Below are 27,318 nucleotides of genomic sequence, written 5' to 3' on the forward strand. Positions count from 1 at the left end.
TTACAACTATCAAATCAATATAGGTATTTTATGCACTTGTATTTGTTTTTTCTTTGTCTTTTTTACACAAAAGTAATTTGATAAACCATGATATGTACACTGCAAACCAAATGAAGCTCAATTTTACAAAAAGAAAAAGTTAAAAGACAAATCTGAAAAATCTTATGGAGTCAAGGTCAGATCACAGGTTTCACTTCTCATATGTATTAATTAATCATCTTGAATTGTAATTTTAATATTTTAGCGCTACAGAGCCCTCATAGGACCTACTTTTAACAGATAGTAATCCAGAGAACTAAGCAGTCTTATTCTTCACTTCCTCGTATAAAAACAAACGTTAACAGTTGTTTCACTTAGTGGAATAAGAAGCTGAACCTATGAAAATATGTTTGTCCATGGCTGCCTGTACCCATATGGTAATGTAAAAAGTGGTTAAAAAAAAAAATTTGAAATTTTTCTAGCAACCAACAACATGATCCTGTTTTCTTGGAACTCAAACAGCAAAATTTTGACCAAGGTTCAAATCCTGTGATAACTTCATCTGCCATTTGTGGATGCACCTGTGGGTCAATCATCCAGATTACTAGCATACAAATACTGAACATGTCAGTGTTTTTCTTTGTAAATATATTTTAAATGGGCCAAATGACAGGAAATTCCCACCAAATGTCACTAATAACCAACATTATCCACAAATACAAGGAAATTAAGACAAACAGTCCTGCAAATTAGATTGTGTAATAAAATGGAATACAATAGGTAATGTGTTAAAAACAAATAAAATCTACTTCAAAATACCATAGAAAACCAAGAAACCAGCTGAAGGATTTAGAGAGCAAACCTACCTTCTATCAGTACTACTTAATATTGACTTCTTCTAGTTTAAACTGAGTTTTATAGGCCATCATCACCAAATTATTTCATAAAAACCATGCTATGATGGGCAAGAGCAAAGATCTCTCAAACCCCTTCACAACCTCATTGTTGCAGATTAAACTGATAGCTGTCCTTACAGACGTATCTCTGAACATCAGGGCCCGAGTCTTCTCAGAGAGCATTTTTTCTAAATGTATTTTTTGAAGCATTTTACAGTCTGTAAATATTTAAATAATTCTGTACTACATTCTTTGTAATTTTGTTCACTTTTTATTCATGGTCATTTAATACTGTTTCTATTAATTTATCCTTCCTAATATTACCTTACTAGAGGTGCACTTTTAACCTGTCCTGCCACTTAAACTCTTTAATTTCGCCCTAGGGGATGATAGAATAAACCTTATCTCTATATTAATAATCGTATGATTGTTATAGAAGTTTATGTGCTCATTTACTCAACTGTTTAGGGGTAGATCCCTACACGATCGAGCTGGTAGCATCTTATTAATTTACTGTTGTTCATTGGAAAGAGAATATCTATCTATTCTCTCTGTCTTTCCTCAATCTTCTCTGCTTCAGACACTCTTAAACTCACTAAAAGTCCTCCTCACTGCTCTTAACACTTCCTCACGTTAGGAGCTCTCTGAAGGCCTAAGATGCTTTGTGAATAATTTTTATTTTACAGAGGGAAAATTCTAAGACAAATCTTATAATTGGAGAAATTCAAAGATTTTTTCTTAGAATGACGTCACTAGGAGCTACTTTTGACTCTTTGTGACTACAGGCCTTGAACGTTTCCATGAGCACAGTTGCAGCCATAATCCGGGAGTTGAATCAAGGTGATCAGGTGCTCCCCACAAGCTTTCTCACTGAGAAGTCAATGGGATAATCAAAAGAGTTGTGCAACAATCAAAAAACATTCACAGAGGACTTCAGAAAGACCTGGAATTACAGTTTATTCATGAAAACAATAAATAATGTCCTCAACTGCAAAGCCCTCCATGCACGCTCACTGCGCAAGACTCTACTGCTGAAGAAAAAGCATGGTGAAGCTCATTTAACGTTTGCTGCTGAACATTTGGGTGAGATTATAGTCTGGTCAGATAAAATCAAAAGTTAACTTACCAGATTTGGAGGAAGAATTCCACTGCACATCAGCCTAAAAACATCATACCAATACTTAAGTTTGGAGGTGGGGAAATCATGATGTGGGTCTTTTTGTCAGCATATATTACTGAAAGATGCATATAAATGCATCAAGGATAAATGGAGAAATGTAGAGGAAAATTCTTTACATGAATTTCATATAATATGAAATAAGGACCAATGTTACAGCAAGGCAATGATCCAAAACACACATCCAAGAAAACCAGTTGGTTTCAGAGAAACAAAATAAAAGCTGCCAGAATGGCCCAGTCAATCACTTGTCGTGAACCACATTGAAGAAAATTGAATGCGTAGAATAGGTCCCCAGAACTTTCAAGATTTGAAGACAGCTTATGTGGAAGAATTGGTCAAAAACACACCTGAACAACGCATGTAACAAGTTTCTATGTACATGAGATGTCATGAAAGCTTTTATTATCAACAAATGTGTTTCTAGTAAATGTAAAATAAATTTAAGCAAGCCTCAATGTTCTTTTTTTCAGCAATGGATTTTTGTGCAGTGAGTGTGCATAGAGACCATTGCACTTGAGGGCTCCACTTTTTGTTTTCAGAGAAATGTTTTACCTACATCATTCCAGGTCTTTCTTGCAGATAGCTTTGCAAGGGGTCCCTGGCTCCTGGACAACTCTATAATGGAGTGGTCACGGCAGATAGGCACCAGCCCCACTTCCTTTACTGAGAAAAATGTTGATGTGTTCAACAATTATTTTCGTGCTGCATTGTGAAACATCAAGGCAGATGATGTGTTTATTTCTTCATCATCCCAGATGCAGAGAAACGTTCCTCAGTCTCTGCACTTTGACAGAAGTTATCCAGGTTTTCCACCCTATTGGGCCAAGCTTTGCTGTTCATGAAGACATGTAGCAGTGTTGGCTTTTACTGATGGATGGCGGATTTAGCTGATGAGTTTAGCATGATGAGTAAGAGTTGTGAGGGCTGCTGTTGGTAGGCCTTGACAGAGAGATTGAACCAAAACCTTCAGAAAGAGCAAAACCCAGTGGGAAAACTTCATAATTTCATAATTTAATGTTGAAATGAGGACACAAGAATAACCCTCTTCTGCTTTTAACTAGGCATCATTTACAAATGCTATACTTTTCAAATTTAGTTTAAGTCAAAATTGATCATTTTCACATATGCTACATATTGAGTTTTGTTCAGAGTTATTTTTTCTTTAAATTTAACAACCTATTGTAAGCAGGAAGGTATGAATATGTTCCATAAGAAAATGAACGGTAAAGTTTCTTAGTCACTGTCAGCAGTTTTTTCCAGCTTTTAAAATCAAAATTGTGCTTCCATCAATGCCTCATCACATCGCCGTCCTTCTCAGACTTGCTTCTTTACCTCTCAGAGGAAGTCTTTTGACAGTGCTATTCCAAAGTTAGGTGCAGCCATGAGGATAGCAATGGTGCAGATGATGTTGAAAACACTAAATCCAACCAGGCACAGGCGGTCGATGACGGCGGCAGCGAACTGCCACTGCTCCGCTAGACTCAGCTGACGGTCCTGCTCGCGTACACGCTCCACTAAGAACTGCACCTCCGTTAGAAGAGCCTGTAGCTGGTTGTCCACAGCAACAGATCGAATCATCCCACTGTGGCTGTGTAGTGCGGCTGATCTCCCACCCCCAGGCTCTAAGCCACAGGGTCCAGTGGCTGTGCCTGCTGGCTCAGGGTCTGGGGACACTAGAGTATCCAGTGGGGGACTACCAAACTTTGAAGAATGGAGGTGTTGATGTATTGCTATATCTCCAATCGTTCCTCCACCTCCTCCTCCCACAGCAACCCCTTCATCTCCATCCCCAACACCACCTGGTCCTCTGTTAGCCCTCCCATGGCTGGTAGTTCGGCACCTCTGAACAGGTTCCAGTTCAGCAGTGGTCTGGAAGGTTTGAAAGCCCATGTAAGGCAGATGACCATTGGGCTGAGGTGGTGGATTGGAGCTGGGGTTAGGCTGGATAATAGCCTGGGAGTTTGGGCGGTGAGGAAGTTGGTTGGACAGAGGGTGGCTGAGCTGCGCCAAACTTGCCTGCAGGGAACCAAGACTCTGTGGTAGAATGGAAGAAGCTGGGATGGGTATGGGTATGGTGGTTGCAGTGGTGGTTGGAGAGGACAGGGTCTTGCTGTGAGAGTCTGCTTGGCTGCTGGAAAGAGTGGGTTCTGCTCCCTCTCCTGGTCGCTTCATGCGCAGAAACCAAGGAACCCACTGCAGCAGAACCAAATGCACCTGACGGTCAATAATACCAGAACACAATCAGAATATTTGTGATTGACAAGTAGTCACATTAGAACCCAGACACTGAAAAAACTCATAGCCCTACTGCTACTGCAGGTAGTAAATTCAGCCTAAATTCGCATGATCTGGTCAGTTCTTGCATAAATGGAACGCTGGATGAGCCACTTCTTTTGTTGTCCCCCCCCAACCAATTAAAATGTAAGATAAAATATAGTGCAGTCCTGCAAATAGATTGTAAATGCTAATGCTACTCCTTTCTAATACTCCTCTGGACGACTGACCATACAGTCCATATGAAAAACAGTCCATGTATCTTGTTGAGTGAGAAACATTTTGTGTTCTTATTCTTGTCCAGTAGAAATCACAAAACAGGAAAGACGCTGTGGGCATAAATTTGGGCACCCCAACTAGCTGGATGTGATATTTTCACTGTCATTGTTAAGGGAGACCTTGTGATTTCCAATTTAAAAGCTTTACGACATAGTACATCAGGAATATCTATCAGTCAGCAGTTATGGGTTCCTCTTCACTGCTGCCCTGGTTGGCACTGTAGCATAACATAATTGATGCCCATCAGACCAGGATAATAATAAGTGTTTTCAAGGGGCCATTTACAGAGTTTTTAATGTAATTACGAAATAGCAGTTAACAGGAACTGTGGAGGTCGATGAAAGAGCAAAAAGCCCTTTATGAGAGAACTGCTCTTAGAGGATGAGGAAAATTAAAACTCCCGTTTTACTGGAAATAACTCCTCTGAAGATTTAGCAGACTTTGCGGTGGTGATGCACTGTTTTATTTCTGCAGTGACATCTGAACATACAAAAGTCTTGCAAAAATATTCAAACGTTTTAATATTTTGTTCCATTTCAGCCTCAAACTTTATTGCATTGTCTTGGGATTTTGTGTGATTGGAAGGCCATATTTGTAAATTGAAAGAAAAATGAATCATGGTTTTTATTTTTTTCTAAATGTTGATTCTAAACTGTTGTGTGCATTTGTACACCCCCCCCCACACACACACACACATACTTTTATACCCCCCAAAAAAATCCAACTATTGAGATTTTAAAACAATAGGCCGACCTTTCAACATTTGATGGAGCCCTGTTCAGTCTACCAAAATGAAATGAGCATCTCACCCCTGCCAAACCTACAAGACTTGGCTATCCACCTGAAATAACAGGCCAGGCCAGGGGAACATTAATTGGAGAAGGAGCCAGGAGCACTATGGTTACTCTGGAAGTGCAAAGATTCACAGCTCAGGAAAGCAAATCTATCAACACAGTGAGTATTATTTGTGCAGTCCATGTATCTGGCATTATAGAAGGGGGGCAAGAAGAAAGTCACTGTTGAAAGTTACCCAAACGATGTCTTACTTGTGCTTTGCTGTAAATTATATAGAAGATGAGATCCAAACTTAATTGTTTTGCATGGATGCAAAATGCAGTTCAGGGGAAAACTATCTCTGTATATTACACTGAAAACACCATCCCCATCATGAAACATGGTGGCAGCAGCATCATGCTTTGGGGATGCTTTTCTTCAGCCTTAACAGGAAACTGGTCAGAGTTGCTGAGAAAATTATTCAAAAACAAAGTCTACAGAGGTTAAAAGCTGGTAGAGATTCAACCCAAAAGACTTGCAGCTGTAAATTGAGCTAAAATCTTCTACACTCCTACAAAGTATTGTATTAAAACCATGTAATATTATCCTTTCACTTCATATTAGTGGTTGGTTTAGCATAAAAATACGCTGAGGTTTGTGGTTATCACATGGCAAAATATGAAAAGGTTTAAGGAGTATCAATACCTTTGCAAGGCACTGTAACTGAAGGGATCCAGAACCCCACAGTGGTCGATTGACTATTGATTTACTACCATAAAAGGAAGGAATCAGTTCCACTAGTTACAACCACTTTGTAGTCAAATATAAGAGAATGGCTTCTATAAAAGGACTATGATCCCACACACACCCATAACTCAACAGACAACTTTAAAGTGCAACACGAAGGATTGTAAATTAAGAACAAGAGGAGAACATTATTTGTCCACACCTCTTTTTTGGTTACAAGTCTCAGTTGTAGAATTAAAGGTAACATTAACTAACAAAAGATAAAGGTGTTTAATTTCTAACCTTGTTTAGAAAATACAGAAATATTGACAAGGAAATCCCCTTCCACGCCACTTAAGAACTCACCCAGCGTGGCATTTGTCCGCTGTCTAGACTGTGGTGATGGAACTGGAGGACGATGACTGTGGCCACCACCGACATCCCAACAATCACCATGGTGCTGGCAAAGTACTGACCTGAAACACACACGTTGGTCACCACAAAAGACGGCAACCTCTAGATATGATACATATGTAAGCACAAAAAGAGAAACAACTAACCAATCAGAGGTACGGAATCGGAAGTGGCGGGCATAATCTCTGCAACCATCAGCATGAAGACAGTTAGAGAAAGCAGAACAGTGATGCCTGAAGGTGGACACAGGACATCGGAGAGTCAAGGAGTGACAAAAACAAGAACAGACCGTCTTATAAGCACGGAGGTACAGGAGTCCATCACAGTGAATTATGTATGATGTCTTTGATTTCCAGCCTCAACCGTCCATCCTTCTAACACTTGAAAGATCATACTCAGTTTTACTTTTTATCTTTTCTTTCTTTGTCCCCACCTTTCGTCCAGTGCTGCCTTCTGCTTTATTAATGTACTGATATAAAGTTCTGCTTTGATGTTACTGGGGAAAGATTTGAAGAAAAACACTCTAACACTGTTCAGTACATGGCAAAAGTATTTTTTTACATCATGTTACAACCAAAAACAACCAGAATCCACTTTTTCTGCTGCAGCTGCAGGTTTTTTTAGAGTATGTCTTAGCCAGTTTTGCACTTCTACTGATTGAAGCTTTTGCCATCTCCTCCTTCCAAAACAATGCAAGCTAAGTCAGATTGAGTAGAGAGTATCTGTTAACATGAGTGTTCATGTAATGCCACACATTCTTGATCAGATTTAGGCCTAAAACATGAATACACTTGGATCTAAACCATTCTATTGCAACTTTGGCTCCATGTTTGTGGTCGTTGTTCTGCTGAAAGCCTGCAGTCTCAAGTCTTTTCCAGCCTGTAACAGATTTTATTCCAGCATTACCATGTAGCTCTACCTATATTCCCATTAACTCTGATTGGTGTCACTGTCCCTGGTGGAAAAATACATCCCCACACCAACATGTTGCTACCATGTTTCACAGCTAGGCTAGTGTGTTCAGGATTAGTGTTTGCTTCTCTGCACCTCTCCGCCATTAACCACAGGCTTCCTGAGTACTCCTGTGGTTAATGCTATCTGTGGTTGACCTGCTAGTGTAGGTAGATGGCCATGTCCTGGTAGGTATGCAGTTATGCTATACTACAGCTGCATTCTCTAAGAAACATGTATTTTGCTTTCAGCTGTATTTTAACTTCTGAAGGCATTCGGTTTCTCTAGATTTTATTTTGGTGTTTCATAGAAATGTTTGGTGTTTTATACAAATGCCCACCACACTTTTAAGATTTTTATTTATAGAAATTTAGAAAAATATGCATCCTTTTTTTCACTTCACAGTTATTTACAACTTTGTGTTGGACTGTCACATAAAACACAGTAAAATATATTAAGGTTTATGGCTTTAAAGGGACAAAATGTAAAGAAGCTCATGGATACATATACTTTTACAAGGCACTGTATGCACAACAAGGCATGGAGAGATTAGATATTAAATTCATGTTCTCGCATACACTGTGCCCCTTTCCTTTCATCACCCCACTACACCCCCTCTTTCCAGTTATGATATCTCACCGAGGCTGATCTTCTCCCCAGAGTTGGCTGGGAGCAAGAAGACCAACAGGGTCATGGAGGAGAGGAGCACACATGGGAGGAGCAGGTTGAGAGCATAGAACAGGGTTCTCCTTCGTAGCGTTACTACGAACGTAACATCTGGGTACGGTTCTGCACAGCAGTCGTAGAAAACCTCATTACGACCTCCGGGGACCTCTGAGAAGACAGGGAAATAAAAAGATGTAGCACCAAATTTTATTTTTCTGCAGCAGAACGTGACTGATGTAACTAATAAAATGTGTGCTTGGTTGGCTGTGCATGAGAAAAATGTAGCTCAGGACCAGACTTCATTAAAAATACAGCTGAGTATAAATCTTTACATAAAATGCTGTGCACACATCAGGATTAAAAATGTTGCCTTTTGTAATAAATGAAGAACTGGGAGAAGTACTTTGAATTCTGACAGGTTTAATTAATCTCTGAATATTTACAGATACATTGTATTCTAGCCCAGTTTCTATGCAGTCGTACCCATGAGATCCCACTCTCCATTGGACATGTACCCCGACACATCTGCCTCCTTCATCTGGATGTCCAGCAGCCATCCGTCAAAGGTCCATGAACCAAACTTCAGCTCACAGCGCTGGATGTCAAATGGAAACCATCTCACATCCACATTGCATGTGCTGACGAATATCCCTTAAAATCCAGAAATAAGGAGAATTAATTTGCAGCGAAGCAACATCCCCCCTATATGTGACACAGACAGGATGTGATTAATAATTAACTCTCATGGCAGTCATGTGGAAGGAGGGGAAAATTAAAAATATCTGAACGCAGCAGACATTGTACTAAATTAATTTTCTGCAGGATGAGTACACTTTCTGAGTGATCAAACAAGTCAGGCTTAAAGTCGGAGGCTCCAGCTGTGGAGACGTACCTGGAGGCAGATATTCGCAGAAGCCACTGGAGTTAACCAGCACATTGGTCTTAAACGTGGCATCGAATTTATCGTGAGCACTGATAAAAGACAGTAAAGTAATATAGGTTTAGGCAGCAGTAGCAAAGATCTGATCTAAATTTCAAACTTTCTCAGAATAGATTATTTGGACTTTTCCATTTCTGTAACATTCTGGAAACTGTTCTGGTAAAAACAAGTTTACCAGACAGACAAAAATTTAGAAATTTGAGTGTAGATCTAGTTTAGGAACCACGGGTCCAGTTTAAAGGGCTGATTGAAGAGGATCTGAAGGACAAAAAAAGTGGTCAAATAAACCCCTTTTTGATTGTTGAATGATTGAGCATTTATCTGTGGGGTATGTAACTTAACAAATAAAGTGAAACTTAGTTTGTTGATGCAAAAATAAAGGATGGCATGTACCAGTAAATCAATGGGAAAAGTCATTTTAAATAACAGAATAAAGAAAAAGGACAACATATCTCTGTGGTCAATTTATGTCAATTTCCATAGATTTCCAGACTATTCCAAGCTATAGGAACTCCACATGGATTAGTGTACATGTATGAGTCACACACCTGTTATAGAGCAATATGTCAGGGGTCCAGACCTGGTCAGGGGTAAAACGAAGGTTCTTGACTCCAGGATACTCTGACTGGTTCCACTGGAGATAGTGGTCATACCATTGCTATGAGACACAAGCATAAACATATTTAAAGAAATGTAAGGGTTATAGTCAATTCTTCACATATACCTTTTACTGCTTCTTTCTCTCCTGAAGGAAACATGCTTCTTCTTAGCTTACACCCATTGAGAGGTTTACTTACTCTACTATTCTGAGGCAACGCCTTTCTTTAAGCTCATGCTTATGAAGTCTTAAGGTGCATAAATTGGAATTTGGGATTTTGACTTATAAGAATAAAGGAAAAACAGATTCATCCAGCTCCCATAATGCTGTGTTTAGGGACGAAGGAATAAGCTGTCTTCTTGCTGAGCAAACCCATTACCATGATAATGAAAGCCAAAAAGCATCCGGGATGACACAGAGCATTGTACTGCAATGCCCGGCGGCCCGCAAAAAGTTTTGTGCTACACAGATCAATACCACATTATTAATGTTATCTATTATACTCACCATCTGCAGCCAGGCGTTTGTGGTGAGGATCTGATTCTTCTCATCCTTGCGTGCCACAAAACAAATAAGATAATAAAGGATTTTGCAATTCAAAGAATCATTTCTTTCTCTTGTATGACTGTCTTAAAATGCTGCTGTGCTTGCTGGTCTTTCATTAAAATCTCAACGTACTGTAGCGGTTGGAAATTTGCTAACTCTTTTTCACATTTAGAAAGTGAAGGTTAAAACATATTTATAAACAAACAAGACTCTTATATCTATTTACCCAGAGATACATTCAAATGAATTTTCTGTGAGATGCACCCATGGGAACCTGTGGGTTTACATGTTTTTCAAGGACAATCAGGTGAGGCTGGAGGCGGTGAATGTATCATGATTTGGGCCAAAGCACATCTAGCTCATGACGGTTTTTGATCCTTCACTGAACAATGAACTCAATTTGCTGTCTGTTTTGCCATTTATTATCAAAACATATTTCAGGAAGATACAGGATAACTAGAGGGTAACAAGCTGAGGTAACCAGGAAACCTCTGATGAAGCCTCTTGTTTATTTAAAACCACAGCACATTAGATAAGCACTGTGTTTTCACCAAAATGAAAAACATGTTGGCCAGCTGGTAGTCAAGAGCAAAAATAATCAAATTTTTCATGCCCAAAAAAAAACATTACATCCTAATAACTGGTTGTGGTAGTAATCTCATAAACTTGTCTGACAACATGAAGCAGGCAAAAAGATCTCAAATCATAGAAAACATGTGAGAGAAATTTGTTCCATGTGCAACGTCTGCAACTACACAGCTCGGCAACCCAAACAAATAAGCTTTGATTGTGATTCATAAAGATGGATTTCGGGGTACAAAACAGAAAGTTTTCAAACTGTCCAAATTGTTTAAAATTTTGTTGTATTCAGACATTTCTTGTACAGAGATCAGTCTAAAGAGAGGTCCCAGTAATGATGAAAGCCAAAAACTGATTAATCAATTAATTACATGGATACATGAAAAGTCCAACATGTGAAGGTCTTCGAACCTTTGTTCAGACACCTGCAGCTGAGTTTTAATGTTCCTACTCTTAGGATCCTTGATGTTCACCCAACTTAAAAACAAGCCATGAGACTGAGACTTGTGAGGCATTACTGCATCCAAACCGCAGCGCAACCTGGGGAAACCATCTAAAAATGTTTTCACCATTCAAAATGTTCAAACTCTTTTTTTTTCCTTATTCTGTACTTGGAAGAAGTCTGTAATCATCACTAAACGTCCTTCTAACAGCTGCCTTGCTGAGAAATCAGAGGTAAAAATGGCTTCTCTTTTACGCATAGCTCACAAGCCAATAACCATTACAAATGAGCTCAAGTCTCTTCGAGGTGGGAATGCTTTACATAAGGGCACTAATCAAAGCAACACTTCACCAATCAGTTCTTTATTATAAGGTGGCCAGTGAAAAGCAGATGCTAGCCCTGAGGCGCATGGCGGCTTGTTGAGAAAATGCCAGAGGCACTTGAAATGTTCTCCAACTATTCTGAGAAAAATCCTCTTAGTTTCACAAATTACCACCTCTTTCAGTCGACTTTGCTGTCAAAAAGTATTTACCCCTTCACAGATTTTTTCTTTTTGCATTTTTGTCACGTTTAAATGTTTCAGATCAACAGATCAATATCAGTATCAACGAGCAAAATTTAAAAGCAGTTTTCAAATGTGTAATTTGTTTTATTTATTGTGTCTTATAATTTTTTTTTTTTTTTACATAGTACTGATTTGTGTGGCTTGACCAGGCCTTCTTTGTAAAAGAGATTTCTGATCTCAGTTGGACTTCCTGGCTATATGAAGGTATAAATAGAATAAAATGTTTTGTATAATGAATTAAATGTTTTCTTGTTCAATTTCACTATCAGGTCTGATTACTGCCTGACCTCTAGAATCAACAACCTTTCAAATTGTGAAAAACAAAAGTGGTGGTAATGTCTTGGTCTGGGGCTTCTTTTCAGCTTCGGGAACACAAAAAGTGATGGAACCATGAGTTCTGCTGAAGGAGAATATCCAGTCATCAGTTTGTGACCTTAAGCTGGAGCACACTTAGAGTTATACAACAGGGCAATGATCCAAAGCACACCAGCAACTCTAGTTCTGAATGGCTCAATTAAACCAAAATGAAGGATTTGGAGTGGTCTACTCAACGTCTGGGCTAATATCTAACTGAGATGCTGTAGCATGACCCACAAAAAGGCTGTTAAAGCTGAAAAACCCTCCAGTGTGAATGAATGAAAACAATTAAAATACAGACAGCTACCAGAAAACTTGGTGGTAGTCTGGGTCAAATACTTTTTCACAGGATCTTATACCCAGCAGTCAAACATTGTTGTGTAGATAGTCAATAGATGGAATGCTTGGAATACAAGGTCAGCATTTTAAAAACACAAACCCTTAAAATAATGTTTAAAGCCAGAAGTTTGACCTAAAATTTAAAAAAGAAAATCATTCACACAACTTGGACTTCTCCTCTTATTTTTCCTTGGCTAATATATTAGGAATATTGAGGCATACCACATCCATGACCTGTATTAGAATGAGGGAGAAGTGAACAGTGAGGGTCTGGGAGTCGTTGGCCACTGGTCTTTCCATGGGGTTGTAGTCCCTCAGCAGCTCCTTGAGAAGAAAACGTTGGTGTGGACCCTGCACTGACCCTGAACAGAGGATGGTGGGTGGAAGTAATGGAGGGGCAGAGGTGGGAAAAACATCTGTCAGATCACAAAACAAAGAAAAAGTGACAAAAGAAGGAGAAGTACTGCAATCATAGTGATGGATTTAAAGAAATAAATGAAGGAGCAAAAGTACACTACATTATCATTGGGAAATTAAGTTTAGAGGATAGAAATGCAAGAGTGTGCCAAGGCAGGAAAAAATACGAATAGAAAGACAGAAATGGTCCGGCTCTTCTTAATCAATTACGTCTTTGATTGATCACAAGCACCCAGTCTTCCCTCTTCCATAAAAACATCAGCATCATTTTACTCAGGAAATATTGAGGCCATTAAACACTGAAACACCCCAGATAGACACACACACACACAGCTCTCACAACAATGAGGGAAGCGTTCTTTCTTTGTCCTGAAACTACGGCAAGAGCCTGAAATCACTGTCGATTCATACTCTGCTGTGTAATCCCGGTTGATTTGGGGAGACGTGTTAAAGGTGGGGAAAAGAGGCGCTCTAAATATGCTAAAAACAACTGCAGAGTGCAAGAAGTAGCTGTACAATGTTTGTTCTGCAGCCAGACTTAACAGTGGGAGAGCTCCTGAAAACGGTCTGTGATTAATGCTCTCACAGTTGGGTGTCAAATCTATATTCACTAACAGAAACCTAAATATCAGTCTGACTCCGCAGATAGAACATCTCTATGAATGTTAATAGTCTCTTAGTGTTCGTAATGTCCCGCTGTAGGTAATTTGCCACCATAATTACCATTTCCTTTACCTTTCATATCTACAGCGTGCTCCACAGTTATCACATTTTGTAAAGATGTGTTAATAGCCTTAAAATGTATTGGTCTTTCATTGCAGTGGTATAACCCCACACTGAACATTTTAGAAAAATCTAAGCTTCAGTCTGAGCACATTTATTGAACAGGAAACTGTACGAAATATTTGTGTTTATCAAAATCATTGCTGCCACAAATATTGGCACCTCTAACAATTCATATGAAATAAGCAACTGTTTTTATTTTATAATTTAAGTTCATCAGAGTGTTGAGTAATGTATGTTTAGTTAGTGGTCACTTCCTTCTTCACTGGTGTTATTTTTATCAAATGACACAGAGGCCCGTTTCTTTTTTCCACGACTCAAAATGGGAAAGACATGAAAACAGGGAAAAGAAAAAGGCTACTGGAAAATAGCCCCTTGCCTGTATTTACAGACAGAGCAAGAATGTAAAGATATTAAAACAACCGGAACTGAGAAAAACGGTAGTAAGAATTACCAAAGTTGATCTTTCCACCACGCAATCTCCACCTTTAGAGAACTGCAGAGTTGCAGCTGCTTTTCTCTCCTACTATCACAAGCATAAATGTGTGGTGTTTGTTAAATGTTAATGGTCAATAAACATGGTAAATAAAGACTGAGCTTTTTAACAAGAAACATTTCAGGTTGGTTTGGCGTAACACAAAGGATGTATTGTGAAAAACAGTGAGCACCTAATGCTCACTGTTAAGCATGGTGGAGGATCTGTGATGTTGGGGGACTATTTCTTGTCCAAAGGTCATGAGAACCTTTTTAGAGTGCAATGATTTTTTTTAGACGCCAGAATATTTAAAATACAAATCTTGTGGGCTGTCGTTGGGGAGGAAAATGATCCAAAACATGTTACCAACCACACATAAATAATTTATTAAACACAAACCTGACAATATTCCCAGATCCATAGAAAACCTGTAAGGTGGGAAGCAAGCATAAGGGATGACCCAAGACTCTGGATGATTTAGAGAGAGGTTTTTATTTACCCTTTTACATATTGCTGATGGCTTGTAATGCTGATTTATTTTAAAATGTTATTGATTTATGATCTTGTTGACAGGCTTGGTATGGCGGAGGACCCCAGAATGCAGACGGACAGGAAGCATCGGTGGTAAGTAATATGATTTAATGAAACAAACTAACTACAGACGGTGAAGGTAAAAACAGGCATGAACAGGGCTGGCATGAACAACAAGAACTGGCAGAAAACAAGGTGACATGACCTGAAATGTTTCCACGAGGAATGAACAGAACAAAGGTGTGTATATATGGAGCAAGAACAAGGTGAAACGAGGAGACTGATTTGCTTAGTGCAGGTGAACCGAATAAAGTTAATTGACAGACAGGACAGAACACAACGTGACTGGAGCAAAACAGAAATTCAAGGATACAAACTAATAGAAACATAACTAGAAAAACATGAAACTAAAGCATAACCAGATCCAAAAACCTAACTTGACAAAACATAAAATAGAAGACAAAAACTAAAGCATGACCAGGAAAATAATAAACAGAAGCATGATTCAAAACCTTAACTGTGGAAAATATATGAGGAACCCGCAACCAAAAACCAAACCTCAAATCATAACACTTGTACATTATTCAGCCATTTAAAATGTATTTTTGTGTTCATAGATATAAAAATCTAACACTAGATAAAATACATTGATGACAAATACCATTTCTTTAATTTATTTGTAAAGCTTTCAACAACTTAAACACTAACATTGTCGGAGTCTAGAGTTTTCATATATTGTTTTTGCCTGCTGCTAACACTTACTCACCACTAGATGCCGCCAAGATCCCCTGGTGCTGAGGGTAGCAGGTCCCGGTTCCTGTTCCACTATTCATCCCTGTAAAAATAAACCTTTTTAAACTTTTCTCCTGCCTCCGTGTCTCTCTGCATGTGGGTCAAAACCATTAAGAAAACGATGACAGAACACTCAGGCTGATCTGACCCAACAGAGGCACTTAGGAGGACTCTAGCCGAACATAGCCACCAGATCCAAACACACGGATCAACACTTCACAACCTCCTGGAACTGCAACGGCATTCAAGTCAACAACTGGACCAGATGGCTTCACTACTATAACACGCCCTAAATATCCGGACATCCCAGGCACCAGATGGAGCCACACGTGACGTCACTTCCCCCAACCCAGAGAGTATCTCGGCTGAGAACATAAGTTGTGGAGGGTTTTTGTCACAGTGCTCCCTTGTCTTTAACCGTTCCACACAGTCATTCCCCCACGAGGATGTCAAAATAGCATTTATTATAGGACTCTTCACAGGAAAAGCACTCCGTTGGGCAGAAGCTAGATTCACAGATTACAACAGTTTTGGTTGTCCCTATGATGAATTTATCCAGGAGTTTAAACAGACTTTTTCTTTTGATTTAGATCAGACAAGTGTGGCTCGTTCCTTGATGGCTCTTAAGCAAAGACATAGACCAGTATCAGAGTTCTCCATAGAGTTTTGCACACTAGCAGCAGCTTCCAGCTGGAATTCGTGTGCACTGAAGTCAGCTTTCTTCCAGGCCCTAGATGAAAATTTAAAAGATGAACTTGCTGTTCTAGAGGAACCCAAGACCTTAAATGAATATATTGCCCTAGCTACTCAAATGGATAATCGGATCAAAGAAAGATGGTGCTCACGACTAGAGCGGACGGCTGTGAGACCCCAACCTCCTGTGCCACCCCAATGACCTCGTCCACAAAATAACTCTATTCAGCCTGAACCAGAGCCTATGCAACTGGGACGGACCCGGTTAACCCCAGAAGAAAGACAACGATGCAGACAATCTAACCAATTCCTTTATTGTGCGTCTCCAGAACACTGTGTCGCAGCCTGCCCGATCTGACCAAAAGAGAAGGTCCGTCACCTTTAAAGGGGGAGCAGACGGAAAAACTATCCTGAAAACCCCTAGATTAACCTTGCCTGCAACTCTCCTATTCAACCAGGATCAGTTAAGTCTGTCTGCCCTCATTGATTCTGGGTGTGAACAAAATCTCATTGATCAAACCTTAGTTCAATAAGCAAGTATTGAAATCGATCCACTAAATCCACCCCATCAGGTCCTCGCCTTGGACGGAAAAATACTCCACCGAGTCACTCACCACACCAAACCTCTCGAACTCATCATTTCAGCTACCGTGAAAAAATAACATTTTTTGTCTTCACCATTTCTCAGAGCTATCTGGTCTTAGGATTTCCCTGGCTACATAATCACAACCCCCATTTGAACTGGAAGGAGGGTCGCATTGAGTCCTGGTCCACTAACTGCTTATCTTTTTGTCTTCAGTCCGCAGCTTCGCCCTTGTCCCCTCTTTTGGCTTCTGAGGAAAATGAGCCGTCAAATTTGTCGCAAGTTCCAGAAGAATATTTGGATTTAAAACACGTTTTTAGTAAATCAAAGGCCTCATCTCTTTTGCCTCATCGCCCATATGACTGCGCTATTGATCTCCTTCTTGGTGCACCACTTCCTTCCAGTCGTCTATTTAACATTTCAAGCCCTGAGAGACAAGCAACGGAAAAATACATTTCTGAGTCATTAGCTGCAGGTATAATTCAGTCACCCTCCCCATTGGGAGTTGGTCTTTTCTTCGTAAGCAAAAAAGATGGCTCTCTTCGCCCCTGTATTGACTACAGAGGACTAAATCAAATCACTGTAAAAAATAAGTATCCACTTCCCCTGCTATCATCAGTATTCGAACCAGTCCAGGATGCCACCATATTCACCAAACTCGATCTTCGCCACGCCTACCACCTTGTCCGGATCCGGCAAGGTGATGAATGGAAAACCGCTTTTAAGACCCCCCTTGGTCATTTTGAATATTTAGTAATGCAATTTGGACTCAGTAATGCTCCTGCAGTATTCCAGGCTTTAGTAAATGACGTGTTAAGAGATTTTCTGAATATCTTTGTTTTCGTTTACCTAGATGACATCCTTATCTATTTCACAAATACAACAGAACATCAACGTCATGTCCGCCAGGTTCTACAACGCCTTCTCAGGAACAGGCTTTTTGTAAAAGCTGAAAAGTGTGAGTTCCACAAGCCATCAGTCACCTTCCTGGGCTTCATCCTAGAGAGTGGGCCGGTTCGCTCTGACCCGGAGAAAATCAAAGCAGTAATCAATTGGCCCACTCCAGACTCAGGAAAGCAGCTTCAACGTTTCCTGGGATTCAGAAACTTCTATCGACAATTCCTAAGAAACTTCAGTCTGATCGCAGCTCCACTAACTGCACTGACATCGATGAAACAACAATTCAAATGGACACCCGAAGCCAACACAGCCTTCTCACAGTTAAAGGAGAGGTTCTACCAAGCACCCATCCTCGCTCACCCAGATCCCTCTAAGCAGTTCACTTTAGAGGTGGATGCTTCAGACACAGGAGTAGGGGCTGTGTTATCTTAATGCTCAGAAATGGATGGCAAACTTCATCCATGTGCCTTTTTCTCCCGCAGACTATCCGATACTGAGCGAAATTATGATGTGGGAGACCGTGAGCTTCTTGCTATTAAACTGGCTTTAGAGGAGTGGTGCCACTGGCTGGAGGGTGCAGAACATCCAGTGCTAGTATGGATGGACCACAAGAACCTAGCCTATCTTCAATCAGCAAAACGGTTGAACTCTCGTCAAGCTCGTTGGTTCATGTTCTTTTCCCGATTAAATCTGTCCATTTCTTACAGACCTGGTGATAAAAATGTGAAACCGGATTCCTTGTCTCACCGATATTGCCCCGACGACTCGGGTAATAACCCTTCCACCATACTGCCACCAAGCTGCATTGCAGGCTCCCTCACCTGGGAGATTGAGGGCATGGTAACCCAGGCTCAATGCTCCAAACCAGATCCCGGAACCGGTCCGCCCAACCGTACCTATGTGAGTCCGTACTAAACTCATCTATTGGTTTCATTCCTCCAAGTTCTCAGCACATCCTGGAACCAGTAGAACCATAGCTCTCATTTATAGGAGGTTTTGGTGGCCATCAGTTCATAAAGATGTAAAGGAGTATGTCAAAGCCTGTTCAGTTTGTGCAAGAAACAAGTAATCTAATCAACCCCCAGCAGACTATCTCCAACCACTCAGTATACCCAAAAGACCCTGGTCCCACATAGCCTTGGATTTTGTCAGCGTACTCCCTTGTTCACAAGGTATGACCACCATATTAACCGTAATAGATCGTTTCTCCAAATCCTGTCACCTTATCTCTCTCAGGAAATTTCTCTCCGCTTTCCAAACGGCACAGCTTCTGGTGAAGCATGTCTTCCGGTTACACGGAATCCTTCAGGATATCCTCTCCGATCGCAGACCCCAATTCACCTCGCAAGTGTGGAGACAGTTCTGTGCAGCGCTGGAAGCCAAGGCAACACTCATGTCAGGTTATCACCCACAGTCCAATTGTCAGACCGAGCGCATGAATCAAGAACTAGAATCAACCCTTAGATGCCTTACGTCCACTAACCCTGTAGACTAGAATAAATACCTACCTTGGGTGGAATACGCCCACAAGGCACATGTTTCATCGGCCACGGGGTTCTCCCTGTTTGAGATCTCTCTCGATTACCAGCCCCCTCTGTTTCCAGCTGACGAAAAAGAGATTGCCGTAACCTCAGTCAACCATCATATCCGCCACTGTAAACAGGTCTGGATGTCTGCTACCCTAGCACTCTATCGCACCGCTCAGCAAAATAAGAAGTTTGCCGACAGAAAACAATCTCCTGCTCTCCATTACCAACCCGGTCAGAAGGTTTGGTTGTCCTCCAGAGACATACCTCTGAAATCCATGTCCAGGAAGCTGTCGTCCAGGTTCATAGGTCCTTATGAAATCGAGTCCGTAATCAGTCCAACCTCAGTCCGTCTCCTTCTCCCTGCCAACCTTCGTATACATCCTACCTTTCATGTCTCCCAAATTAAGCCGGTGCTCACTAGCACTTTGTGCCTGCTGCTAACACTTACTCACCACCAGATTCCGCCAAGTTCCCCTGGTGCTGAGGGTAGCAAGTGTTCCTCATCTTCACTCATCTGGAGGAGTATAAGAAGGTGGCGCTGTCAGCACTCCAGTGCCTGAGTGTTTGCCTTTGTGCTTATGTCATCTGGCCAAGCTCGAAGTTCTGTGTTTATGCCAAAGTTCATAGCTATTTACCTCTTCATGAGCTTCTTCCTAGGTGACTTCCAAGTCCAAGCCTCAAAGCTCCTACAAACTTCAACCTTGGCTCAAAGTCTCAGCTTTGGATCCTGCCTCAGTCAGAGCTTCAAATCCTTCAAGAAACGTACATGGCTCAAGTACTAGCTGACAGCTCAAGCCTACCTCCTTCAGTAAGTAAACCCTGCTCACCCTCCAACTATTACCTTCCCATGCAGCTTCCGGAAACCTCACCAGGTAACACAAATAAAAATCAAACTGTCAAGACCTCACCTGAACTTTCCCTTGAAAATTCACCACCTCCTTGGACTGACTCGCAGACTCAGCAGCTGCATTATCGTTCCCCCAGGGTCCACATCGTTCTTTCTCAACCAAGCTCAACCCCAGCTCCAGTAAGCTAATTAAAATCATTCTGCTACTGTCTTCATCCGTTCCTCTGAGTAACATATTCATCTCTCCTGAACAGTTTGGCGTTTCCAGTCCCGGTTCCTGTTCCACTATTCATCCCTGTAAAAATAAACCTTTTTAAACTTTTCTCCTGCATCCTGAGTGTCTCTCTGCATGTGGGTCAAAACCATTAAGAAAACGATGACACATATTAGGAACAAAGTTTAAATCAGTTTATTTGCAGAGCATAATAATAATTATTATAATAAATAAACCAAACATTAATATTAGATTTCATCTGACTGAATTATATCTGTTTAACTTCCACTCATTTGGGAAACCAAGCAGGATTTTGAAAACAATGTGCCAGCAGTCAGCTGTTCTCTCTGGGGGTTAAGCGCACCTCAACCACCCGGGCTGACAGCTGGCGAGGCGAGCCGCCTGCTGGGGCAGCAGACAAACACATTGGCGCATTTGCGCAATTAAGCGATATCTTGATAAACTGATCAGATATTTTAGGTTTACACAATTACATTCTCGTCTAAAAACATTGTAAAAGTTCAGTTGTTTCACAGAATGCACAATATATCCAATTTTATTCACAACTTTTCTCTCTCCTCCGACCTTTGCTACTTCCGTTCAAACAATCTACTTTGACCTGCAATGAATCATGGGATAGGGTGGGACATGGAGGATACACCGGACCAATCTGGGGAAATGAAGGACGCATTTGTTGGAACCTTGGAGATTGGACAGCATTCGTCGCCTCATCCAGGACATTATCGGCCTACAAATGCGTCCTTCAAAAGAATGCAGTCCTGAATTTGGACACATCAATAGTGAATGACATCCATGAATCAGTAAATCTGTGTTTGATTAATCTCTGTCTTCAAGAACCCGGATGTGTGACACAAAAACTGAATTTTGGAACTGAAACTGAATTATAGAACTGAAAGTAATCAAACGGAATTTTCAATACAAAGCAAAGCTGTTTTCAAAGCAAACAAGTTCAGTTTTAAACCATTATATTCAGTTTCAGTTTAGTGGAATTCATTTTCAAACCAATGCATTTAATTTCAAATTACACAAATACAAATTCAGTCTGAGCAATTCAAATTCAGTTTCTGATGGCACAAGTTTCTTCCCATAAAAGCACCTTCTTCCACATGTCTTCAGTTTGCTGTGTCCTCTTCCTGGCTTGTTGCAAACAATGATATTCGTATAGCTTTCTTTCAACAATGGTTTGCTTCTCAAGATTCTTCCATAATGTTCAGATTTATGGAGTGCACAACTAATACCTTTCAACAGATTTTCCCATGTGGCGCTCTGCACTGTGGAGCTCTGCAGCTCCTCCAAAGGTACTTTAGCGGTATTATGGAAACATTCTCTCCTGACATATTTATTCTGCAATCCAAAACCCCGCACAAGGGAAAAAAAGCAGAGACATGCTCATCCCCCAAAACATTGATGGAGAATCACCCAACAACCACAATTTAATTGTCCCCAGCAAAAAACAACAAAAATCAATAATAGTCTATACAATAAGAATTAACTCAGTTCAGTCAATTTCAGTTCAAACAAAAATAAGCCAATCCAGGCTTTTCCTCTCGCCAGTCCAATCCATCCAGAAAACTAATAGAAGAAAAAACTCCATTTCGTGTGTTTTATCCACGCACAAGGAAGCAAAACAAACACTGTGCTCAGCGGCACATAAAGTTAGACAACTTCTATTAGCATCTTTAAGCTGATAGGTTGTTTTGTCACTCACGGTACCGGCGTTTTGAAACACTCGATCCAAATGGTGAGTTTCTGATGTGAGCCAGACGAACTCTCAGGTAATCCAAGATCTGCTTCTGTTGTCTCACGAACTGTCAATGCCACACACTCCACTGCCACGCATCAGTTCTCCCAGCGGCGTTCCAACCGGAAAACTACGCTTTTTGCGCCGGAGGACGCACGTCAAAAAAAAAGAAATGGGCGTGGAGGTGAACAAAATGCGTGTCCAATCAGGGCGCCACAGTACCATGGACCTCTTGGATGCTTCTCTGATTAACACTCTCCTTTCCCAACCTTTCAGTTTAATCTCCTTCCAGTTTTAGATGATGGATTGAACATTGCTCTGTGAAATGTTCTAAGTTTGGGATATTGTTTTATACCTTAACTCTGCTTTTAACTTCTCCACAACTCTATCTCTGATCTGTCTGCTGTGCTCCTTGGTCTACGTGATGCTGTTTGTTCTCTAATGTTTAACAACAAGCCTCTAAAGGCTTCTCAGGACAGCTGATTTATACTGAGATTAAGTTACACACCTTCGTTGTCCGATGAGCTAACCCCTCTCTCCTACTTCCTTATTTCTAAGGGAATTGCTCAGTCCAGCTCTCCATCCAACGGGTCCGGACTTCCCTAAACCTGAAAGGTCTCACTAAGCAGGTTTACTGAAAGTTCTGTTTAAGCTGGTGTCTGGAAATAACTCGCCTAGCCTCTAACAGCCTGCATCCAAAAGTCTCGCCCTTCTTCAACTGGAGATCTGGACGACTGAGTAGCCCACAGCAGTCATCCACTCCAGTCACTTCTGTTAAGGGCTGCTCATTCCCTAATGGTGCGTTCACACCAAATGCGATTTCTGCGAAAGGAACGGCCAATTTACATGTTATCCCTATGTAGAGGCACGTTCAGGAGCGGAGCGGCGTGGCGCGGTGCGAAGGACGCGGCGCGGAAGGCGCAGCAAGCGAAGCGGGAGCGAAGCGGCGCGATGGACGAGTTGAAAAATCTGAACTTTTTCCTAAATTCGCGTCATGTCAACCAATCAGGGACTGGATTTGGCTGTGACGTAGGGTGAAGGACCACAGCGGAGAAGAAGCGGTTGTCAGTGAAAATGGAGGACCAGATCATAGTGGCGGTGTGCAGCAAGCCAGAGTTGCATGACTCAACTAATTACTTTTACTGAGACAAGTACAGAAAGGACCTGGCCTGGTTATGTTTAGGCACAAATATCTTATATTTAGGAGATGTGGACATTAAAAATCAGCTGTTTTTTTACTGAGCTGAGATTTATTTACTCACCGAAGACAGATGGACAGGCGTTCAGCAGCGGGGATACAGCGCCGGTAAACCGCGGTGAAGTTAGTTTGAAGTTGGATGTTCAAGCTCCGCGGAGTTAGCGGCATCTAGCTCACGGTTGATCCGATTCAGGCACTCAGATTTTCCACGATTGTTTGGTTTGGAAACTTATTGACGGTCCCTAGTGAACCACCACGCATCAGAAGAGGGAGCAACAAAGAGCAGCTAGACAAAATCTGGGTGCCTGACTCGGATCGGCCGTGGGCTGGATGCCGCTGGCTCCGCGGAGCTTGAGTGTCCGGTGTCCGGCTTCGGGCTGGCTTCACTGCGGTTGCCGGTAGTTGGCGTCCCGGAGGCCGATTCGTCTCCCAACGTGGGCAGCAGATAGTCGAACTGGGTCCTGGATAGACGGAAGTACCGCTGAAATCGACCGTCATCCAGACGCAGCTCCTGGTGTAGGTGGTGGTACTCTCCGAACTGTTCCCGTCCCTGAAGAATCTGGTGAACCCAGGGACGTTGACGTCGGCTGCGTTTTTCGGCTCTCCACAGGTAAAACACCGTGATTATCCGTAAAATCCATGTCCGCCATGTTCAGTTGAAACCAGCAAGCAGCCGATGGAAGCTCCTCCTATTTGATGACGCGGCGAAGCGTTGCCGCTTGTTGCCGAATGCCAACGCGGAGTTTACGCGGAATGTGAAGCGGGCAAAAGCACACAAATGAGGTGAAAAATTCGCAGAAATCGCGTTTGGTGTGAACGCACCATAATATTACAACTGGCTCTTGGTATATGGGTTTGATTAATTTTAGTAACTCGGCAAGAGCCCCAAGGGTGCTGTTTTAACAAGCTTGGCTAAGGCAACCTATGAAAACCTCCTCAAATCTCTCAGAACCAGGCAACAAGACTTTTTACAACCAAAAATAAGGTGACTTAAGGGCGCGGCGCTGATGGTGTAGGGGTTAAGCGCGTGACCATATACGGAGGCTACAGTCCTCAAAGCGGCTGTCCCGACATTTGCTGAATGTCTACCCCTCTTTCCTGTCTACCTGCTGTTAAAAAAAAAAGGCCACTAGTGCCAAAATAAAATCTAAAAATAAGGTGACTTAAATAATTGAATATCCACAATTTATCTAGAATTTTATATGCTTTCTTTAATAAGTAACGCTTTTGCAGGGGTCAGTAACAGCTTGAATTCGGCAACACATAATAATTTCAATAATAGAAACGAATCAATCAATTCAATCTGTCTTTCCCTGATACTGAAACTAGTGAGTTTGGAGAGGCTTTGAAGACAGAGGCTCATCCATGCACCCGATGGGGATGTTTCTTCTGGTAACAACGAGCGGTTTCTTGAAGGAAAGACGACTTAATCTTCAGTTTTCTTCCTCTAAGTGGACAGGCACTGATGCTCCAGGTCTCAATGGTTAAACAGGAACTTTGTTGTCATATGTCTCTGAAGACAGTAGCTTCCAGAGGCTGAAGAGTTGAAGGAAACCCTGGAGGTATACATGAGGTTGATTCAGGACTTCCAGAAGCCTGAAACTTAGAGCAATCAGTTGTTCACTGATCAAGTTCACTTCAGTTGTCTGGATAAAAAGGCTGTAGATTAAAGCAGATTCTTAATTTCGAGGCACAGTCCTTCCAGGGCACACGGGTTGATCCTCTTTTTAATGCTGTTGATCAGCTGGGCTGTGTCTCTGGTCCTCTGCTTCATCTGTAGCGTCTTTCACCATCCGATCTTGTTCGCTGGTCATCAATCGCAGTTCCCTTTTTTGGCATTGCTTTTATAGTCCAGATGCTCTCAGCCCTTTGTTAGGCTTCTCCGTTATTGCGCAACATGCTATTGCCCAATACGTTATTGCTCAATACTTAGTCATGGTCATCGTGACTTCTGGAGCTGTTTTTCAGCCTTGAAGATACCAGTAATAGCCACACAGCTGGCTGTACTCTCGTCCTCCCTTCCTCGTGTGGCTTGTTGGTCTTCTAAAGATTCGCTGTCAGCATGCAGCTGGCTCTCGTCACTCCTCGCCATCCTACAGTTCTCTCCCTAATCTGCTCAATCTTTACACAGTATTACACATTCCACTCTTCAGCTTCCTGCATTTACTTTTAGACAGTTATAAAACCATCACTTCATTCTTTTTATTCATACATCACAACTGATTAACATTATCTCTCTTTCATACGTATATAGCTGATTGAGAATTTCTAAACCTTAATGTTCACTATTTTAATTATCAGTTCTCAATCATATTTCAATCATATGTGCTTTAACTTGATAATTAAAGATTACTCATTTCATTTAATACTTGTAGAAAATAGAAAATCATCATATATCATTTCCTTGGTTACACTTGTTTATACTTCTGCAAAAGATAAGACAGTTAATATGTGACTCCACACAGGCCTCTCCAGTCTCTCAGTCCCAGAACATGAGAATATGCTTGTTTCACTCTCTACTGCTTTAACTGTGTATTTTAATAATTGTTGCATGGGTTACCCAAAAGGATACTTATTTTAATTTTTATGGACTTAACTGTGAGCAGTTAATGAATGATGCATGGATTGCATGGAAAGATCTCACCTTATTTTGACAACACACATAGACATTTTACTAATCAGGTATGTCCAATGCAACCAATGCAGGGGCAGTTCGTTGCACTGGATTTTATTTAGGGGTATGAGAGTGAAGTGGGCTGAACAAGAAAGTGCACCACACTTTTCAGATGTGTACGATTATTAATATTATCACAGTTATACTATTTTGTGTTTGTCTATCACATACAATTTAAAATGACATACACTGACATTAGTAGTTTGAACTGGAGAGAATTTGGAAAAAATCAAGTGGAGTGAATATTTTTGCAATGTGCGATGGTCTCTTGTTCTTGCAGACTTCATCTTGCCGCCATAGTTCCATTTAAAGGGCATGTTTAAAATCTATCTATCTATCTATCTATCTATCTATCTATCTATCTATCTATCTATCTATCTATCTATCTATCTATCTATCTATCTATCTATCTATCTATCTATCTATCTATCTATCTATCTATCTATCTATCTATCTATCTATCTATCTATCTATCTATCTATCTATCTATCTATCTATCTATCTATCTATCTATCTATCTATCTATCTATCTATCTATCTATCTATCTATCGTTCGTACAATTTCTACCTGTCCCCTGGTTACCTTTTACTACAACACCCTGTGGTTGGGGAAAAAATACAGGGTGTTATCTTATATATACAGTATGAGCTGCAGTGAAGATGATAACGTGTAATAGTGTAGCTGGTTCATCATGAAAAGAAATCAATGTTCTTTCTGTGCAGCAATGCACACAAATACGCATTTTGTTTCTAACTTACTGAGAAGACATTTTTTTCACACAGAAAAATAGAAGCATGTACATAAATCGCATTCAGAAGACACACACTCACATTTGCTCATGCACAGTCCCGGTCAAAAGCGCCGGTTGAAGTCACTCACCTGGGAGCAGAGTCGCAAGTATCAACAGCCAAAAAGCCACCGCTTGCCTCATGCTGCATTCCTCAATATGAGCACAGAAAGAGTTGCAGAGGAAGGAATAGAGATGGAGGGGACAAATTGGGAAAGTGTGGTAAAAATGGACATCTGTGGGGAAAATGTAGCCCACAGAAAATAATCAGAAATTGCTTTTACTGTCAGCGGTGGCAGGGCAGAAAAAATGAGGAGAAAAGGAATAGGCAGAGGGAGCAGCAGACACAGAGTGGGTGAGACATGCAGTGAAATGAACACTCCAGTAAAGAGGAAGATGCTGTGTGGGAGTTGATCAGATTCAAAGAGATGGGCAAACCTCAGCCTGTGGTCAAACTCATCCTTTATGCTTCGATGAGCTTTCATTCCTGCAGACTTCATGACAAACAATTCTCTGTAGCTGAATGTCAATCATGCTCAATCCTGGTGGCCCTACTGACTATTTTCTAGAGTGCTTAACTTTTTTGAATAACCATCCAGATCATATTTTATACAGATAATGAATTAG

At 41.1% G+C, this 27,318-nt stretch overlaps 1 protein-coding gene across 5 annotated transcripts; it reads right to left on the minus strand.

Annotated features, from left to right (window-relative positions):
• LOC124864198 (neuronal acetylcholine receptor subunit alpha-7-like) lies at positions 1 to 27,015 on the minus strand. 5 transcript variants are annotated; one of them, XM_047358872.1, is made up of 11 exons: positions 21,999 to 22,138; positions 15,478 to 15,546; positions 12,728 to 12,867; positions 10,185 to 10,229; positions 9,628 to 9,737; positions 9,032 to 9,111; positions 8,623 to 8,790; positions 8,113 to 8,307; positions 6,669 to 6,755; positions 6,475 to 6,584; positions 1 to 4,269 (listed from the first exon to the last, which is right to left on the minus strand). In XM_047358872.1, the coding sequence occupies exons 2-11, from the start codon at positions 15,542 to 15,544 to the stop codon at positions 3,391 to 3,393; spliced, it is 1,881 nt and encodes a 626-aa protein (XP_047214828.1). In that variant the 5' UTR covers positions 15,545 to 15,546; positions 21,999 to 22,138; the 3' UTR covers positions 1 to 3,390. The 5 variants fall into 5 exon arrangements, with proteins under 5 accessions (XP_047214828.1, XP_047214837.1, XP_047214846.1 ...); XM_047358881.1 differs by having other exon boundaries at positions 22,004 to 22,122; XM_047358890.1 differs by lacking the exons at positions 15,478 to 15,546; positions 21,999 to 22,138 and adding an exon at positions 26,784 to 27,015.
• Positions 27,016 to 27,318: the final 303 nt, after the last annotated feature.

The sequence above is a fragment of the Girardinichthys multiradiatus genome, chromosome 3, assembly GCF_021462225.1.
Source record: "Girardinichthys multiradiatus isolate DD_20200921_A chromosome 3, DD_fGirMul_XY1, whole genome shotgun sequence".
NCBI classification, from domain to species: domain Eukaryota; kingdom Metazoa; phylum Chordata; class Actinopteri; order Cyprinodontiformes; family Goodeidae; genus Girardinichthys; species Girardinichthys multiradiatus.